Raw genomic sequence first — 21,362 nt, 5'->3', positions numbered from 1 at the left:
AAAATAGTTTGAGTGAACTTGGCCTTTTCTCCACAGAACAATGGAGGATAAGAGGTGCGTAAGATGATGAGAGGCACTGATCATGTGGATAGCCAGAGGCATTTTCCCAGAGCTGCAATGGCTAACACGAGGAGGCATAGTTTTAAGGTACTTGGAAGTAGGTACAAGGAGAATGTCAGAGTTAAGTTTTTCACACAGAGAGTGGTGGGTCCATGGAATGCATTGCCAGCAAAGGTGGTAGAGGTGGATACAATAGGTTCTTTAAAGAGACTATTAGATAGGTACATGGAGCTTAGAAATATAGAAGGCGATGTGGTAGGGAAATTGTAGGCAGTTTCTAGACTAGGTTACGTGGTCAGTAGAACATTGTGGGCCGAAGGGCTTGTCATGTGCTCTAGATTTCTATGTTTCTAACTATTAATCCATGTATGGTTTGGCTTGTTCGGGACAGGGACAGTGTAATAGGGAAATCCTGATCCTGATAAACAGGACTGTTTACAGTTTAGAAGTAATAGATGTATTTTATTCATCATCTAATTAATTAGGTGTTGTATTGTTACTGTTACCAACTTCAACTACATACACAACCATACAATAGATATCTAGGACCCACAATGCAAGCCAATCAAGTCATCATTTATTCTAATTGCACGTTTCGCAAGTACCACAAACAAGTTTAATTTTCCCTTGGATAATTATATTTTCTATTTTGTTTTATCAACATGCTTGTTTATAGGGATGGATTTGACACTATAGGCCAGCCTTTCTCAACCTTCATGCCCTGGAGGAACCCTTGAAATAATTTTCAGATCTCAGGGAACCCCTGCGTAAAAAAAATTATTATATCTACAGCTCACGGTATGTTAGCGTGATCAGTAAGCTGTAGATATAACAATCCAAAAATAATTGTCAATGCTGGTTTGAGTAGAGAATGAAATATTAGCCAATCTTTCTTAAAAAAATAGGTTTCAATAGGTACATTTAATGTCAGAGAAATGTATACAATATACATCCTGAAATTCTTCTTCTTCGCAAACATCCACGAAAACAGAGGAGTGCCCCAAAGAATGAATGACAGTTAAATATTAGAACCCCAAAGCCCCCCCCCGCTTCCTCCTCCCATGCGTAAGCAGCAGCAAAGCGCCAACCCCTTCTCCACCAATAAAATGTTTAAGAATAAGTTTAGAATAAGAATAAGACGCAGTTTAAGAATAAGGGGATAGGCCATTTAGAACAGAGTTGAGGAAAAACTTTTTCACCCAGAGAGTTGTGGATCTATGGAATACTCTGCCTCAGAAGACAATGGAGGCCAATTCTCTGGATGCTTTCAAGAAAGAGTTAGATAGAGTTCTTAAAGATAGCAGAGTCAAGGGATGTGGGGAGAAGGCAGGAATGGGTTACTGATTGTGGATGATCAGCCATGATCACATTGAATGGCGGTGCTGGCTCAAAGGGCCGAATGGCCTACTCCTGCATCTATTGTCTATAAAAACAGCATTTGCACCCTCCACCAAGTATTCAAGCGTGCAGCAAAGCATCAATAAAGACACAGACTTGCAGTACCCCAAAAACTACTCGTTCATCTGGTAATTCAACATACCACAGATTATCTGTCTTCTTAATGAAGGGAAAAAGAGGTGGCCCTGTTTCACAACGAGAGGGGAGACATAACAAAACAACTCACCAATTTATGGTGTTAAAAGTTTGTTGCATTGCTTTTTCCGAGCTCTGTGCCCAAAGAACTTAACTAATGGGTTGTTAAGCTTAGCTTACCTTTCTTGAACTCAATCTCTCTCTTCCCCTTTCATAAATTTAAAAACTCATTAGGCAAACATAATAAATTCCTTTTAAATAACAGCTTAAGTAAAAAGGGGTTGAAATTTTCCTAAAAGTAGGCTCGGTAGATTTAATTTAAATAAAGGTTGTAAATTGATTGTAATAATTCCATTTACAACATGAAAATTTATTGACAATTTTGAAGCAGTGTGTGAGAATGTCAGAATTCTGGTTTATAAGAGAATCAAAACTTCTCATGGAGCCAAGCATTGATGGGGCAACATCAATACAGATGCCAACACTGTTTCTCCAAGACAGACCTTTTGTTGAGTTGAATTGACTCTATTTCTTACATCCTTCACGTACATGAGGAGTAAAACTTTGTATGTCACGTCTCCATCTAAATGTTCAATGTGCAATCATAGTAATTAAGAATAAGTAGAACAGTCAATGTAACACAGAAATACACTCAAATCAGTGTGAGTTAATCAGTCTGATGGCCTGGTGGAAGAAGTTGTCCCGGAGCCTGTTGATCCTGGCTTTTATGCCGCGGTACTGTTTCCTGGATGGGGGTAGCAGCTGGAACAGATTATGGTTGGGGTGGCTTGGTTCCTCAATGATCCTGTCTTTGTAAATGTCCTGAATCATGGGAAGTTCACTGCAGATGTGCTGGGCTGTCCGCACCACTCTCTGCAGAATCCTGCAGTTAAGGCAGGTCAGTTCCCATACCAGATAGTGATGCAACGAGTCAGGATGCTCTCAGTTGTGCCCAGTAGGAAGTTCTTAAGATTTGCGGGCCCATACCAAACTTCCTCAACCGTCTGAGGTGCTGTTGTGCCTTTTTCACCAAACAGCTGGTGTGTACAGACCACATGAGGTCCTCAGCGATGTGGGTGCCAAGGAACTTAAGGCTGTTTACCCTCTCAACCGCAGGTCCATTGATGTCAATAGGGGTTAGCCCATCTCCATTCCTTCTGTAATCCACAACCATCTCCTTTGTTTTTGCAAAGTTGAGGAAGAGGTTGTTTTCTTGACACCACTGTGTCAGAGAGATGACTTCTTCCCAGCAGGCTGCCTTGTTATTGTTTGAGATTAGGTCAATCAATGTCATCGCAAATTTAATTAGCAGATTAGAGCTGTAGGAGGCAACACAGTCATGGGTATACAGGGGAGTAAAGGAGGGGACTTAGTACACAGCCCTGAGGGGCTCCTATGTTGAGAGTCAGAGGGGTGGAGGTGAGGGAGCCCACTCTTACCACCTGCCGGTAATCTGACAAAATGTACAGGATCCAGCTGCACAAAGCAGGGTGAAGGCTGAGGTGTCTGAGCTTCCTGTCAAGCCTGGATGGAAAGAATGCTGAACAATTTCACGTACAGTAAGCATCCTTCTTCTCCAAATGTATAAGGACGGTATTTAGAGCAGTGGCTTTTGCGTTGTCTACTGATTGGTTGTGCTGGTAGGCGAATTGTAGGGGGTCCAGTTTGGGTGGTAGCATGCTCCATATGTAATCCTTGACCAGCCTCTCAAAGTATTTGCTTATTATTGCGGTGAGTGCAACTGGACGCCAATCGTTCAGGCATGTTATGTTGGTCTTTTTTGGCACAGGGACAATGGTGGATAATTTGAAGCACTCTACACTGGGGAAGAGAGAGAGATTTTAAAAATCTGTAAATACATCTACCAGTTGTGTTGCGCTCAACCTGAGTACTCGCCCTGGGATGCCGTCCAGTCTCGCAGCCTTGCGACTGTCCACTCATTGGCAATATTTGCAAACCTCAGCCTCGGAGATGACCAGATTGCAGATTGTAGAGGTGGCTTTCCTCGGAGGCTCAGAGTTAGCAACGTGGAGTCGAACGTAAAAGCAATTGAGCTCATCCAGGAGAGAGGCCCCGATGTTGGCAGCACCACTACGTTTGGGTTTGAAGTCTGCGATGTTATGCAACCCTCGCCACAAGTCATGTGTGCTATTCGTTGTGAATCTTGACTCAATCTTGTCCTTGTATCATTGTTTTGCAGTCTTGATAGCTTTGCACAGATTGTAACTGCTTTTCTTGAACTATTGATTGCTGGTAACGTAAGCTCTGTGTCGCGCATTAAGTACAGCTCGCACGGAACTGTTGATCCAGGGTTTCTGGTCCGGAAAGACCCTGACCGACTTCTGGAGGACAACATTGTCGATGCACTTCCGGATGAAGCACATGACTCCATCTGTGAACTCGGAAACATTAAATGTATCTTGGCCTTTGCCTGTTTCAGGCAGCTCCTTGCAACAAAAGGAAAAGTTTACTTGAATTTTACCATCATTTAAAAATCTTACAAATGCTACAACATACATTTATTGGTGAAATCTGTTGACTCATCAACCTGGATAGAGAAGCTGTTTGTTTTTCAGTTTATCTCACAAAACTCTTCAGCACCACGTGACATGTCAACATGTCGACTTCTCGTAATGTTTGAGAGTGAAACCTTTTCAATGTCTCATACTGCATTTTGTCCTAGCATTTTACCCACTGTAATTTTACATGCTGGCATTATTCAGTTCTCACCAACTGTGTGCCTTTTCCTTTTCCAGGTAATAATTTAAGCTACTGAATAATTTGTTTCCTAGGCTTTTTTACTGTGACTTTATTAACAAAAGGTTTAGTCTATTTGTTTTGAGATTCCAGTAGCCATTTAAAATGATCAGAACTTTTGCGTGTCATATGGCTGTGATTTGTAGTTAAGTGTCTTTTCAATTTTGCTGGAGCAAAATATAATGAATAACTAAACAAGAAAACTGCAAAAAAATATGAAAACTTCACAGTACAATTCACTTCTAACTACACAATCCATCTTTTGCAAGTTGACAACAACAGCAGGGCAGCAGCAGAATGGCAGTATGTAAAAAATCCTTCTTTAGAATCAAAATTTCCCTCCAATATTTTACTACACCAGTAGCGTTTGTTCGCTCCCATAGGTCAGACAGTGACACATCAGGGGAAGTGGGGGAGGTAATTTGGAAGGGACAGGCTGACGTCACATTGAAGACTATTCAATGCTCGGAAAACATACTTCACGTTCCTCATCAACCTACTGTCCTCCCTTCTGTGCAATACAGCGCTTACCAGTTATCAGCCTACCATCCTCCCCTCTGCAACAGACCATTCACCATCAGCCTACCGTTCTCCATTCCATCCAATATAGTGCCCAACAATTATCAACGGCCTCCCATATTTTGCATCAAAAACTGAGAGTGGACTCAACCGAATGAACATGGTCCTACTGTGCACTGTCGTACTGGGCTGAGAGGGCTGTAAAGAGATTGCTCAGTCACTGCCCACCTCTGCGAGCGCTAACGTGTTATGCATGAAGTTCAAAAAAAGATGTTTATTTTCCTTATCACAACCTCTTGCAGAACCCCTAGTAACCTTCTGTGGATCCCTGGGTTCTGTGGAACCTCAGTTGAGAAGCCCTGCTTTAGGCATTTTGCAGCCTCTATGAATGTATCTTGAACATAAATTGGTATCCTAACTTGATGATAGAGCTAGTCTACCAAAAATGAACTGATAAGATTGTTTCCTTAAATTAAGCAAACTAATTATGTTTTATGTCTCAAACTTATGAGTGACATACATGGCAACTTCAATGTTCTGAGATGCTCTTTAAACTCCATTAGCTCAAATGAAAGGGGATAAATTTCTACCCCCTTTATTATTTACTTTTGTAATCTTAATTTTTTTTCAAAAAGCTATGCAGCTTGCAAACAAGCAAGAAAAAAATAATAATTGGAGGCACATTGGATCCTGTGACTGAAGAAAAACTCAAGCTAATTGAAAAGGAAGTTCAGGAACAAGAAACTATTATTCAAGGCTACCATCAGGTATGTGGTGTTGCTTTGTCTTCTGTGTGAACGATGACTTAGCAATCTGTTTTTGTTCTTGTGGAAAAGTTATATGGTTAAAATTACTGATAGCTTTTTTCCCTTTAATTTGATTATCAAAGTCTTGTTTATCTAGCTTGCAAAACTGATCTTTCGTTGTAGCTGTTATGTTGTACTCTCCTAATCAGTCAGAATTTTTTAAAATCCTTTTCTAATTGTTTAGAATTTTACAAAAATGTTATACATTACACAAATCTGGTCATTGCTTTTACTTTCCCATTAATATTTTGTCAAAAAATATGACCCAGTCACTCTTTTTTAAATAAATCCCTACCATCCTATTATGTTCATGCATAAATAAGTTTTCTCATGGTACAAATATTCAAAATCAAATTGGATCTTATTCCTTTCACTAAATAAAAATTCAGAAAAGGAAATAAAAATATAAATATATTGACCTGTAAAAAGAGATTAAAAACACAATCAATTATATGAAGTATTGGTAAGTGATATGAAAGAAAATACAAAGATGTTTTATGAGGTTATTTAAAGCAAGCTAGTAAGGTAAGAGGGAGATGGAAGATGTGGGAAAGATTCATACTGAATGCTTTCTGACTGTCATCACATATGGGGAAGCAAGACTGCTGTGCTGATGTAGTTAAAGCAGTTGTGAAATAGATGAACTATCATAACGGGTCACAGCAGATGCCATTTTATTGGCTCTTCACTCAGTTCTGGAGTATCTGGACAGCAAAGTTGCATATATCAGGATGCTCTTCATTGACTACAGCCCTTCAAAACTAATCAATAAACTTCAAGTCCTAGGCCTCAATACCTCCTTGTGTGACTGGAATTTCAATATCTTCACTTACAAACAAACCTCAGGCAGTTTGGATTGGCAACAACATCTCCACAATTTCCTTCAACACAGATGCATGACAAGGTTGTGTGCTGAACCTCCATTCTACTCAGTTTATACTTATGACAGCTCCAATGCCATATTTAAGTTTGCCAATGACACTACTGTCGTTGGCCAAATCAAAGGTGGTGACGAACCTGCAAATAGGAGAAAGGCTGAAAATCTGGCTGAGTGGTGCCACAACAATGGCTTCTTACTCAATGTCAGCAAGATCAAAGAGATAATTATTGACTTCAGGAGGATGAAACCAGAGGTCCTTGAGCCAATTCTCATGGGGGATCAAAGGTTGAGAGTATCACCGACTTTAAATCCCTCAGTGTATCTTTTCAGAGAATCTGGCTCCAGTACATAAGTACAATTATGAAGAATGCATGGCAGTGCCTCTACTTTGTTAGAAATTTGTGAAGGTTTGGCACATCACCTAAAACTTCTATAGATGTGTGGTGGAGAGTATATTGACTGGTTGTGTCACGGCTTGGTATGGAAACATCAATGCCCTTATACGGAAAGCCTACAAAAAGCAATGGCTACGGCCCAGTCCAGCATGAGTAAAACCCTTCCCACCATTGATCACATCTAATGGAGCGCTGTGGCAGGAAAGCAGTATTCATTATCAAGGAGCCCCAATACTCAGGCCATGCTCTCTTCTCGCTGCCATCAGGAAGAGGGTCCAGGAGCCTCAGGACCTGCACCATCAGGTTCAAAATCAGTGATTATTTCTCAACCATTAGGCTCTTGAACCAGAGGGGGTAACTTCACTCAATTTCACTTGCACCATTGTTGAACTTCCCCACAAACTATAGACTTACTTTTCATCTCATCTCATGTTCTCGATATTTATTGCTTATTTATTATTATTATTATTATTATTTCTTTTTTATCATTGTATTTGCACAATTTGTTTTTTTTTGCATGTTGCTGTCAATCCTGGTGGGTGTGGTCTTTCATTGATTCTAATGTATTTACTGTGATTAGAATACTTTATCCATAATCAATTTCCTTACTGGGAAACTGCAGACAGATCGTATCAGTAATAACATCTCCTTTTCACTGCTAATCAATACAGTCATGCCTCAAAGTTGTATGTTTAGCTCACAACTCCGACTCTCTACACTCATGACTGTGACTAAGCACAAGTCAAATTCCATCTGTTAGTTCACAGATGGCACCACTGTTGTTCGTAGAATGTCAGATGGCAAAGAGGAGGCATAATTGAGTAATATAACAATAACTTCACATTCAATGTCAGCAAGACCAAGTAATTGATTATGAACTTCAGGAAGGAGAAGTTGAGAAAACACTCTCCATTTGTCATTGAGAGGCCAGCGATTTCATTGTTCCTTGGTGTCAACATCTCTGTGGATCAATTCTGGGCCCAAAACTTTGATGCACTAAACAAGAAGGAACACTAGTGACTGTACTTCATAAGGAATTTGAGGAGATTTTGGTATGTTACCCGTCACTTACAAATTTCTGGTAATGTATGTTGAAGAGTATTCGGATCAGTTGCATCAAAGCCTCATGTGGGGTGCAAGAGTGTCATAGACTCTGTCAGCTCCATCACAGACACAGTCCTCCCTACCACTGAGGATATCTTCAAGAAGCAGTGTTTCAAGAAGGCAGCATCTATCATTAAGGATCCTCACCATCCAGGACAAAGCCTCTTCTCATTTCTATCATCAGGGAAGAGTTACAGGAGCCTGAAGACTCGACCTCAATTATTCAAAAATAGGTCCTTCTTCTCTGCCATCAAATTTCTGAACAGCCCATTAACCTTTGAACACGACCTAGTTATTCTTTTCTACACCATTTATTTTTATAATTGATCATCCTACATCTCTGTATTTTACTGCTGCCACCAGACAACAAATTTTATGTTGTTTAAGTCATTACTAACATATCTGATTCTGATACACAACTGCAAAATGATCAGCATCTGGTTGTTTGCCAGTCTTCTACTTGGAACCATGGAAGGCTTTTTTTTTGCCAGATTTTCATTGATTCCTTACTGCTGTGGCCTTTTATGCTATAATCTATGTGCATCTTTTTTTATGTTTTTGTTTTATTATCATCTTTTGCTATCCATTCTGTATTTTGCCAAGTAATCTTCCTATCCTGTACTGCATGACTTGTCATTGTTTCTTCTCACAATTTGCCTTAACATCAGAATTGCTTCTAGAGAACTGCCTTTCTCTATTGTTTGCTCTTGGTTATGTCCAGTCAGAAATATTAACTCTATTTTAGCCTTTTCACAAGTGCTGTCTGACTTTGAATGTTTTCAGCATCTTCCATTTTAATTTTTGATTTCCAACATCTGCAGTATTTGACTTGTAGTCTATGTGTGCAACTCTTTGAATGGGTAACCATCTAAAAATAAATTCAATATTTCTTGCTGTAAAATTAATCTGTTTTGCTCACTTATTCAAGAATATTTATTATTTCAGGAAAATGAAAGACTTTACACACAGGTGAAAGAGCTTCAGATGGTAAATAAAAGAAATGAAGAGAAAATGTTCACAGAATCCCGTCACTTGATGACTGAAATACGACAATTGAAGTAAGACTTTAAATTGTTTTCTAAAAACTACAAGTCTACGTTGTTGTTCCTAATTTAATACAATAATTGATAACCATGTATTGTAACATATTATTTGGATAAGGCCAAATACTTTTATGAAACATCTCATTGCTAAACATGATTGATACTGAGTACATATAGGCACAATTTTAGAATCAGAATCAGGTTTACGACAGGCATGTGTCGTGAAATTGTTAACTTAGCACCAGCAGCTCAATGCAATACATAATATGGAAGAAGAAGAAAAATAATAAGTCAATTTACAGTATTACATATATTGAATAGATTAAAATCCTACAAAAACAGATATAATTGTATATTAAGAAGTGTGGTAGTATCCACGGGTTCAATGTCCAGTTAGGAAACGGATGGCAGAGGGGACGAAGCTGTTCCTCAACCGCTGAGTGTATGGCTCCTACCTGATGGTAACAGTGAGAAAAGAGCATGCCCTGCATGTTGGAGGTCCTTAATAATGGAAACTACCTTTCTGAGACATCGCTCCTTAAAGATGTTTTGGGTACTTTGTAGGCTAGTACCCTAGATGAAGCTGACTAAATTTACAACCCTCTGCAGCTTCTCAGTGCTTGATTCCACCGTTGCCAACCCCTCCCTCCCGCCACCCTACCACTACTGATGAAATCTTCATGAGCTTTTGAGTGTACTAACACATTTTAAGTTGTCACTAGTTAGAAAAATAGATTTAACTGTATTTAAAATTTTTGAGTCAATGTGGATTTTTTTGTTTTGCTTTTTTTAAATTAGAGAACAGCTAAAGAATACTAATATGAAGCAAGCATCAATCCATGATATACAGTCATCTGAGGAAATTAAAAATCAGAATATTGCTGACTTGCTTTCACAGTTGAAGGCATCACAGGTAAGTCGTTATCTGGAGGCTTATCTATTTAAAGTGTAAGGCAAGTGCTTTACTTGTAACATTCAAATTGCATCAAATAATCTGGTTTCTTAGTTTTTAATTTTTTCACATTATTTAATAATGAATTGCTATACTAAATCTGAACATCCATAGGGCAGATGAACACCAAAGCAGCAATGGAAGGCAGCTACTGAAATTTACAGTGGAGGGAATATTCCTTAATTGGTCAAATGATATCCAAGCCTTTGATGGAAATGCCAAAAATCATACCTCAAAAAAGGATGGGCATAATTTGTACATCAGATTTCCATCCATTAGGGTCAGATAGTAATGCATTGTTTACCTTTTTGTATTTATATATATATATATCGTAAAAATCACCTCCCATCAATGTTTATGCAAAAGAGCAGTAAAACTGATTTTTCTGTATCATTGTTATTCTGTATCATTATATCATTCTGTATATGAAAATGGGCATTTTTAATCTATTGATGCAAAATTAATATACAATTAATCTTTAGATTATTTAAAAATTTCATTTATATTTCAATATTTTGCAAAACAAAATGAAAAGTGGAAATATAAAAGAAATACAATTTTGATTTTCTTGCACAGTAGAATGTGATAACATTTTTAGTTTAACATTATTTAGTCTACTAAACAATATATTTTATAGTGCATTAAGTGTCACTATGAATGATTTCAAGTGATCTGTAAAAGCAGTGGAACCAGTTACAAAGGAAAAGACTTAACTCTGAGATAGGTATCATAAGACGATAAGATATGGGAGCAGAGTTAGGCCATTTGATCCATCGAGTCTACACCACCGTTTTATTATTGCTGATCCAGTTTTCCCCTCAGCCCCAATCTTGTGCCTTCTCCCCGTATCCCTTTATGCCCTGAGTAATCAAGAATCTGTCAACCTCTGCCTTAAACATACATAAAGACTTGGCCTTCACAGCTGTCTGTGGCAAAGAATTCCACAGATTCAGCACTCTGGCTAAAGAATCATGTGCTCATCTCTGTTCTAAAAGTCACCCCTCTATTTTGAGACTGTGTCCTCTGGTCTTAGACTCTCCCACCAAAGGAAACATCCTTTCCACATCCATTCTATCAAGGCCGTTCACCTTTCAATGAGGTCACTCCTCATTCTTCTGAATTCCAGTGAACACAGGCCCAGAGCCACCAAATGCTTTTCATATGACAGTGTATCTCCATTTTTGTATAGAAATGTGTATCCTAAAAAAGAAATTTCTCTTCACACCAAATAGTCAAATATTCATGTGAATTGCTTTAATACTTTGAAATGGTGTATTAGAGGGAGATCAGTCTCTGAACAGCTGAGTAGTTTGCATTTTAAGCCTTACTTAAATTTACTGTTGCGCAACTTTAATAATAGGACTTGTTAAAAATTTATTTAAAGCTCTCTCACTATTCTGCTCTTCCACCTTTTTAAGAATCCAGTTGTTTTTCATTATACATGTTGTGGATAATTTTAACTTAATGTTCTCCTTTTTGTTTTTGTTAATCCAGCATTTTGTTTCTTTGTATAACAGGAAACATAAATAAACCTCCGAGTTAGTTTTATTTCTGTTCTATCGCCCACTCATAACTCACTACACATGGTTCGCAATGTCTTACTTAGTTGTAACGACTTAAATCACTTTCTTGAATCAGAATCAAATTTATTATCACTGATATGCAGTATTGTGCAAAAGTCTTAGGCACATGTTAAAAAAACATTCTGTAAAGTGAAGATGCTTTCAAAAATGATGAAAAGTTTCTAAATATCAAAAAATCACTAAAGTACAGTAAGGCCTGTTTCTATGCTGTAATGTTCTATGGTTCTAACCAGTAGAAAGCCAAATTGAATCATTATTTGGTGTGACCTATAAAACTGTGTCAATTCTCTTAGATACACTGTTGTGCAGTTTCATAAGAAAATTGTCCGGTTGTTTGTTCCAAGCATCTTTGAGAACTTGCCACACAGTCCTTTTACAGACTTTGGCTGTCTTGCTTGCTTCTGACTCTCCCGGTAATCCCAGAGAGCCTTGATGATGTTGAGATCAGGGCTCTGTGAGGCTATATCATCTGTTGCAGAACTCCTTGTTCCTCTTGTTCTTTTCTTTATGACCTTGGCTGTTGGCTGTGTGTTTAGGGTCATTGTTCTGCTGCAGAATGAAGTTTGATCCATTCAGCCACCTTCTTAATAGTACTGCGTGATGGATAAGAATCTGCTTGTACTTCTCAGCATTGAGGATTCCATTAATTCATACCAGATCACCAACAATATTTGTGGAAATGTAGCCCTAGACCTGCAGGAAACTACTGCTGTGCTTCACTGTTGGCTGCAGACACTCATCCATGTAGTGCTCTCCAGTTCTACATATAAACTGCTTCCTTTTGAGCTCAAGTTTTCAAATTTTGACTTGTCAGTCCAGAGCACTTGCTGCATTATTCAGCATCCCATCCTTATATTTTTGTGTGTAGATGCAGCTATCAGCTTTGTTTCCACTTCAGAAGAATGGCTTTTTAGCAGCAACTCTTCTATGAAGACCACTTCTGACAGGCCTTCTTCGGACTGTAGAGGGGAGTGTTTGGGTTCCATTGGTTTCTGTGAGTTCAGAGCTGATACCAGTGCTGCACTTCTTCCGATTTAGAAAGGATGTTAGTTTGATGTTTCTCTTGTCTGCTGAACTCAGTTTCCGCTGCATTTCTGGTCCTCAACCTTGCCTGTTTCTTTGTGCTTCTTCAGAAGAGTGTGGACAGCACACCTTGAAACTCCTGTCTGCTGCAAAATTTCAGCTTGAGAGAGACCTTGCTGATTCAGGATGACCACATTGTGTCTTGTTGCTATGGTCACTCTTGCCATGGTGCAAGAAATTATTTGAAGGTTAAACTGTTACATCTACCACACCCTTATCTCTTAGTTTGGTTTTCCTTCGCTCAGTTTGATTCTTTCTACACCCGTTTGTTTCAGTTAATCAGTTTAGTTCTGTCAACTCATAATGTCATTGATCATTAGTATCTGTTTGATACCTTTGTTAATGATGCATTTGGCTAAATATCTACAAAGGTAATCATACTTAATATGTTACTTTCATTAATGAGATTTAAGCAATTCTCTGTAACATTTAATTTTTGGGAAAATGAATGTTTGGCAATCTGTGGTACCTCCTGCCTCATGGTAGGGAGTCAAAGTGATTGTGAGACAGATGGAAGGGATCCTTGACAATGCTAAGGGCCCTGTGTGTGCAGCACTCCTGATACATATCTCAGAAATGGTGGAAGAGAGACCCCACTGATCCTCTCAGCAGTCCTCACAATTATTTGTAGGGTCTTACAGAGGGATTTCTTGCATTTCCAGTACCAGATGGTGATGCAGCTGTTCAAGACCTTCTCAATGATGCTTCTGTAAAAATTGGTTAGAATGGGTGGGGTGGGGTGGGGTGCTCACCTCAATCTTTTTAGGAAGTGGAGACACTGCTGTACTTTCTTGACTAAAGAGGTGGTATTGAAGGTCCAGCTGAGATTGTCCGTTCTGTGCACTCCCAGAAACTTGGTGCTTCTTGCTCTCTCTGTGCAGGAGCTGTTTATATGCTGTGTGAGGAATGGACAGCCTACGCCTTCCTAAAGTCCACAATTATCCCTTGTCTATATTTCATCATTCCACCAACTGCTCTACCTCCTCTCTGTATGTCATCTCATTGTCATTGTTGATGAGGTCAAACTAATGTCATCAATGAACTTGAACCTTAATGAAAGATATTTTGTTACCAAATGTCACCTTTTTATCATTTTTTAAATTTCTGAAGTTTCATTTTTAGTTATTGGAAAATATTATGAATTAAATTACTCCTTCTCAACATAGTCTTTTATCAGCAGGAAGCTGTACAGTATAGTTTATACTGCAGCAAACTTCTCGATACCCAGTTTTGTCCTGTAACTTGTTCTTGGATAGTTAACAGGCCATTAATTTGTATTACTTTTTGGTACCCACCAAAAAGAAATGTATGTTTCTGCAAATTATATCCTCCAACAGCATATGTCTAGGATGCTACAGATCTTCTGAGTGGGAGTTTGTTGTTCTATCTGTGTTTTTTCTGTATTTTGTTCAATTTCTAATCTTTCAGAAAGAAGAGGTTAAGTACACAGAAGAGATCAGGAAACTTAAGCAGGAGAAGCAAGCACTAGAGGTGGACCTGGAAAAAATGAAGAAAGAATGTAATATGGCTAAAGTACAACTTACTAACACCTCGGGTAAGTTACTGGTTGTGCAAATTAATTTGGACAATTTCCTGGGGTTAGTAAATGTTTCAAGGTAAGTAATTGAGAAATACTGCACAAAATGCTGGAGCAGGTCAGGCAACATCCATGGAGGGGAAAAAAACCATCAATGTTTCAAGCCCAGATCCTTTATTGGTACTAGAAAGGAAGGAGTCAAAAGTCAGAATAAGATAGGAAAGGTTAAATAAGTATAAAAGAGAAAGGGTGGCAAATAGCTTGGTCAAAGACATGGGTTGTAAGATAAGTATTAAGGAAACTGTGAATTTTGTGGAGACAAATGCAAAATAGATTAAAATGAAATGCAGCACCACCTACAGGTTCCCTTTCAGGCTGTGCTCCATCGCTGACTTGGAAATATATTGATATTCCTTCATTTTTGCATGGACTACATCCTGCAACTCCTTGTTAATAGCACAATGATGGTGTCTGCAACAAAGGAGTGCATTGGTTCCTTAAGAAGCTCAACATCAATTTCTCATGGGTATTTAGGGAAAGGCAATAATAAATACCAGTTCAGCTTTGTCAGCTATGTCCTGATTCCAAAGCTGAATATGAATATATATGAGTGTGTGTAGAGAGAGGGATTTCAGATTTGAAGGCTTGCTAAAATAAAAAAAATGATTTTCCTCATCTGTCATTTTGCATTCTAATTTTTTTTCAAAATTCAGGTGATAAAGATTTTGAAATTAAAATCATGGAAGAACAATATAAGCAAGAAATCCTTCGTCTCAACAAGAGGTTGCAGTGGTATGCTGAAAACCAGGAGATGCTGGATAAGGATGCAGCACGGCTTAAAGCAGCAAATGCCGAGATTGAGAAGCTAAAGGAACAGGTACTGAATATACTTGTCTGAATAAGGTGGAGCTTGATTATCACATAAAGATCTTGTTGGTCTAACATTCTTGGACGACTGGAACCTTTTCTCAAGACAAAGTTGAATGGTTATTGTTGAATCACTTAAGGTGCATAAGCTTAGAAATTCTCTTGCATAGTACTGCTTTATATGTGCTGTACTATAGAATTTCACAGTATTTTTCATGGTCTATTTAATTTCTTCACCTCAGCATCATTTTGCAATCACACAGCATCAGATTCATTAATGTCATAATAAATGCTGTATCATATTCCATCATCTTTCCAATCCCATTTAAATTCCTGCATTGTCTAGATAAATTTAGGACACATCTTTGCAGATTTACCATGTTTTTGATATTCCCTCTTCAACATGGATAGGTGGAAAAACTTACAGCTGTTTCCAAAGTCAGGAACTCACCTCCTGAGAAACGTGCAAAGTGGAGAACACTTGAAGCCAAACGAATTCAGGACCTTGAGCGACAAGTACGTATGCTTTTCAACTACTTTTTAAAAACATCTTATCAATATTATTAAATAATAGAAAACAAATTGGAATAAAAACAGAACGTGCTGCAAATACTCAGCAGGTAGGCATTATCTCTGGGAAAATGTGAAAGTTAACATTATAGGCTCTTCCTTAGAGCTAGAAAAGTGGGGAAATAAGTTAACTTTAATGATGCTGTCATTTAAAAACTAAGCACTATTAGGTTGTCGCTGATTCTTATGTGTCAAAGCTTCATACAGCATGGAAGTAGGCCCTTTGGCCCTCCATCATTGCATCTATTTATACCAACCCATTTTGTTTTCCTCCCAGACCCATTAGTTTTCATAGCCAACTTACACAACTCCTTGTTAATAGCACTATGATGGTGTCTGCAACAAAGGAGTGCATTGGTTCTTTAAAAATAACCCACTAATCAGTATATCTTTGGGATGTAGAAGGTTACTTGTGCTATCTTGGAGAACATGCAAATTCCTCACAATTCCAGTGACCAGGATTGCTTCAGATTCAGATTTATTTTCATATGTGCAGTACATGGAAACATGCAGTGAAATGCATTGTTTGAGTTAACAACCAGCACACCTAAGGATGTGGTGGGGGCAGCCTGCAAATGTTGTTACACATTCCGACGCCAACATAATATGCCCACAATGTTAGGCAGAACTACTCAGAACACTACAAGCAGCAAAACAAGCCCCGCTTTTTCTCCCTCCCATCCATACATACATACACTCACACCCGCACTCACACTCTTACATACTCTCACTCTCTCTCTCACTCTCTCACTCACACTCCTCTGCCTGCTGTCTCCAGAGGGCTGTAGGATTCTATAAGTAGTATCGTGTACTTGCATTGTCGTAACCTTCATTTTGCATGAGTGATCAGCATGTGGTTCTCTGTCAAACAGAAATCTACCCCATTAGGTTTAATATCAAAATTAATTGAAGTTCACTGGGTTAGCAAATTCAGTTTTATCACAACTAAAAAGAATCAAATTTATTACTATCTGCTGTAATACCATTGTACCATTTTCTTAAGCGTTATCTCAGATAAATAACAAAATACTGAATTGGTCATAGAATTTTGGTGGTTAAAGATGTATGTATAATTCAAGTTCATTTCACATTCTGTCAGGTGAAGGAAATGGAAGAAATCATTCGAAGACGTTATCCAAATTCCTTGCCTGCTCTCATTTATGCAGCAGCTTCTATACCTGATGCATCATCAGAAAATGAAGGCAAACTCCATTCTAGAGTTTTTCTAGAAAAAAGAGTAAAGAAGTTGGAGGCTGATCTTGAGGGAAAAGATGAAGAAACGAAGAAGTGCTTACGAACAATGGAGCAACAGTTTCAAAAGATAAAGGTATTGATCTTTAATCATGTAAAGCTTTGCCCTTTTATTTAAATAATTAGGTGATGCTGGCAAATTTGTCATTATTTATCAGTCAACATTCTAACATGTTTTTATTGATGTATATATTTTAATTTTGTGAAACTGTTCAAACTTTATACAACAATTTACACTGCAGTTTGTGGAGAAAAAAATCATTTGATTCATTAAGATTCATCAGTGCCTTGACCTTGCCATGATAGCATCCTAGCATATTTTGAATCTCTGTAATATTTTGTTTAACCTCACTTTAATTTCTGGTCTTAATCCCTATAGCTTTGTCTTTAATGGAATCCTTTCATGTGCTCTCATTGTTCCATTATTGATAAATCAGTATCCTAGAAATCAGTCCATTCAATTTGAACATGTTCTTCAGGACAATTACTGAGCTTTGAAACTACCTCAGTAATACCCATTGATGGCCAAAAAGGCAAATATTTCTGGACAGTCCCCTTCAGAACCTTGGGAAATGGGTATCTGGGCAATTTGTTTGAAATGCTTATTATCCTAACCTCAAAGGGTGTTGGCTTATTTGATTTTATGATAGTAATCTGTGCCTGTTTTAGTAAATGCTTTTCAAAACTGGTCAAATCCCCAGTTACACTGGTGAAATGTTACTGAAAAACAAATCAAGACAATGCAACTTGAAGCATTGTCTGTGGAAAATAGAGGAATATGGACTTGGTGAAAAGATAACATTAAAAAAGGATTCATAAAAACAAAGTTATGTAATTACTCACCTTATTTAAAATAATAATAGGATAGCCTATTAATGTAGAGCACTGATTTGTTATAGTACTTGTGAGGTGTGGTGTCAGGCAACCAGAGCAATTGTTGCAGCCATTCAGTGCAGGGATGTGGATCTAAACAGACATGTTGGTCAGTGTGTGCCATCACTGGGTAATGCTTCACCAGCCCCACTTGGTGATAAATTGATCAGATCCTACAGGCTTTCTGATCACAGTCTGTTAGGTCAATGGAAGTTATTGTCTACCCACCTCTCTGACTGCACAGTTATCCTATCATTAGTCCAGTGAACAAGCTCACCGATAGTTGCTAACCATTGAGGTTACCAGAGAGAAATCTTCAGCTGGGGGAGAGTTGTGCAGCTAAACAGAGAAAAAGGCTAGGGGGTGAAACAGCAGCTTCTAACAAGAGGTGCAAGAGATTCTGAAGTGTCTGGTAAAATGCTGCCAGTTCACAACAATGGCCTACACTCACTACTCTAATGGACCTGAGACCCAAATCAAACTCATACAGTTTCCCTCAGGCTGGCAGCCTCTTCAAACTAAGCTGTACAATGATTCAAATCATCGGAAAGTAGGAATTTGAACTAAGTTCCCAACCCAAAAGCACACAGTAATGTGGGGTGGGGTGGCTGGTTGGGGGCAGGGGCTCACGTCTGGTCCCTTGTAGCCAAGTTTTCTACATGGCAACTAGGAGATATTAGTTTGCGCAGCAAGTTGGCCCTAATGCATGGCCACTTAATTAGGTACAAGAGGTACCTAATAAAGTGGCTACAATACATTTCTGTATGTTCCTGGTCTTCTGCTGCTGTAACCATCCACTTTAAGGTTTGATATGTTGTGCATTGAGAGATGCTGTTCTGCACACTACTATTGTAACATGCGGTTATTTGCGTTACTGATGGCTTCCTGTCTGTTTGAACCATCTGGGCATTCTTCTGTAACTTCTCTCATTAACAGTGTTTTTTCACCCACAGAATAGCTGCTAGCTGGATGTTTTTTGTTTTTTTTTACACCATTCTCTGTACACTCTAGAGACTGTGTGAAATCCCAGAAGATCAGTTTCTGAGAAACTCAAACCACCCTGTCAAGCACCAGCAATAATTCCACAATCAAAGTCACTTAGAACACATTTCTTTCCCATTTTGATGTTTGGTCTGAACAACAGCTGAACTTCTTGACCTTGTCTGCATGCTTTTATGCATTGAGTTGCTGCCACATGATATTGCAATAACAAGCAGGTGTACCTGATAAAGTGGCCACTGAGTGTGTGTAATTTGAAATGATATAACTGGGATCCAACTGTATTATTTTTAACATTTTATCTTCTTTAGTTTCACTGTTGATTTTTAACTTATGATTTTGAATATAACAATAATAAAAAACATTTAAGAAAATTCTTATAGGTCTTATAAACATTGGACAGGCATGAGAGGGATATTGTGCTTCTGCAGCAGGATAAATGTAAAGTGAGTAATTGTGTGAAATCCTGGCAGGTGGAATTAAATGTGGTGAAGTGTGAGGAAGGATGAATCAAAAGGCAGAATACTATCGAGTGGAGAATATTGCAAATGAGTGAAGTTCAGATAGATCTATGTATTCGTTCATAAATGACAAAATATTTGCAGGCAAGTCTAACAAGTAGTTAAGAAGGCAAATGGCATTTTGATGTCTTGTCAGTTGTTCTGCGGCATGTGGAGTTTGAATAGAGTGGTCTTGTTACTGTTGTGCGGGGGTGCTGGTCAGACAACGTTTGGAAAGGTATACGCAGTTGCACAGTCCTCTTACCTTAAAAAAAAGGATATAATAATCCTGGAGTAGTCCAACGGAGATTCACCAAGCTCGTTTCTGGGATGAGAGGGTTCGCTGGTCAAGAAAGTTAAATGGTTTGTATGTAATCCTTGGATTTCTGAAGAATAAGGGGTGATCTAATTCAAACCTTTAACATCCTAAGATGAGTTGGCTGGGTAGATAGTAAGATGTTTTCACCAATGGAACAATAATGAACAATGGGATAGTCATTTAAAACTAAGGTCAGTGGAAATTTCTTCTCTGAGATCAGAAGATCTCTAGAATTCTCGGCCCACATCGTCAGCCCCCCAAAGGGAGATTATTTCAGATATATTTAAAGTGGTGATAGGTAAATATTTACAAGATTAAAGAATTGGTTATGGGGATCTACGGCACCAGCATAGATCAACTATGATCATATTGAAAGGTGGGACAGGCTTCAAGGACCTGGTTGCACACTCCCACTCCTATGTCTTATGGTGATATTTCTCTTGGATTTTCCAGCCTTTCTCATTCTTATTTCTTTGTTTTGATGCTGTTGTCTGATGTACATTTGTGTTTCATGGCTAAATCTTTATTTTGAATTTTCACTATTAATATTTTAAATGTGTTCAGTTTGCCCTCATCTTGGTCATCTTTTCATATTTTCCATTTCTCTCATAACTTTTCAGTTTTTTGAGAGTTGCATCCTAGACAGTTAGCACTTTATAAAGTAATGGACCTCATTATGGAAGGGTGATATTTTAACTAATTTATGGTATCTTCATTTTCTGATCCATATTTTAAAACATTTAATTTTCCTTGGAATATTGCCAACTTGAAGTCAAATTCAATGAGGTATGAATGATGTCATAGAAGTGGCATCACAATGGCAGTCACATCATTCAGCTTCCTGCCACTGCCATCTGCAGGATGGCTCAGGAGTTGCAAGATATAATGTAAGTACAGTCGGCCCTCCTTATCCGTGGGTTCCGCAAACACAGATTCAACCAACCGCGGATCAGGAAAACCCAGAAGTTCTCTCTCCAGCACTTGTTGTTTGAGCATGTACAGACTTTTTTTTCCTTGTCATTATTCCCTAAACAATACAGTACAACAACTACTTACATAGCATTTACATTGTATTAGGTATTATAAGTAATCTAGAGATGATTTAAAGTATATGGAAAGATGTGCATAGGTTACCATAGATCAGGAATCGAAAAAAAAAACGGAAGTTCTCTAAGTCAGAACAAGTACATCCAGTATTATTTAGCATCAGTTAGTCAAACATTTGTCTTAGTATATAGTATATATTTTTTACCTTTCTATGCATATAAAACACTTAAGAAATGTATGTATTTCAATAATTAAACCACTGCGTTGCTTAGAAATAATTGTAGCTTTCATCCGGACAGGGTCTTCACATACTCCATTATTCTCACTTTATCCTTTAAAATTGTTACGATTGTTGACCAACTGTAGCCTAATGCTTTTCCAGTGACCAATGGTATTTCACCTCTTTCTGATGGCTTTATTGTTTCCACTTCATTTTCAATCATGATCGTTTTCCAGAACAGAAACACTGCGGGCAGCTGGTCCCAAGCTCCGCCAGGTCTTAAAGTACACCACACTGAGACATGCTGAGTCCTGAAGTCCACTGACTTGAGCATCCGTGTTTTTTGGTATCCGCGGGGGGTCCAGGAACCAATCCCCAAATGGATAAGGAGGGCCAACTGTAAATTATTATGGCATTTATGGTGTCCTTTAAGAACGGCAGTCTATTGCCATTGTTTAATAAAA

General features: G+C 38.3%; 1 protein-coding gene across 5 annotated transcripts in view; it reads left to right on the top strand.

Annotated features, from left to right (window-relative positions):
• Positions 1 to 21,362, top strand: part of cep162 (centrosomal protein 162) — a 101,371-nt gene that overhangs the window by 53,280 nt on the left and 26,729 nt on the right. For all 5 annotated transcript variants that reach the window (XM_059982347.1, XM_059982345.1, XM_059982346.1 and 2 more), the window contains 7 exons: positions 5,505 to 5,636; positions 9,000 to 9,112; positions 9,896 to 10,010; positions 14,144 to 14,270; positions 14,966 to 15,129; positions 15,531 to 15,635; positions 16,789 to 17,016. In XM_059982347.1, the coding sequence (XP_059838330.1) occupies positions 5,505 to 5,636; positions 9,000 to 9,112; positions 9,896 to 10,010; positions 14,144 to 14,270; positions 14,966 to 15,129; positions 15,531 to 15,635; positions 16,789 to 17,016 (984 nt within the window). The remainder of the gene's footprint in view (positions 1 to 5,504; positions 5,637 to 8,999; positions 9,113 to 9,895; positions 10,011 to 14,143; positions 14,271 to 14,965; positions 15,130 to 15,530; positions 15,636 to 16,788; positions 17,017 to 21,362) is intronic.

Source organism: Hypanus sabinus, chromosome 10 (assembly GCF_030144855.1).
Source record: "Hypanus sabinus isolate sHypSab1 chromosome 10, sHypSab1.hap1, whole genome shotgun sequence".
Classification (NCBI taxonomy): Eukaryota; Metazoa; Chordata; class Chondrichthyes; order Myliobatiformes; family Dasyatidae; genus Hypanus; species Hypanus sabinus.
This window is presented reverse-complemented; position numbering and strand designations above follow the sequence as displayed.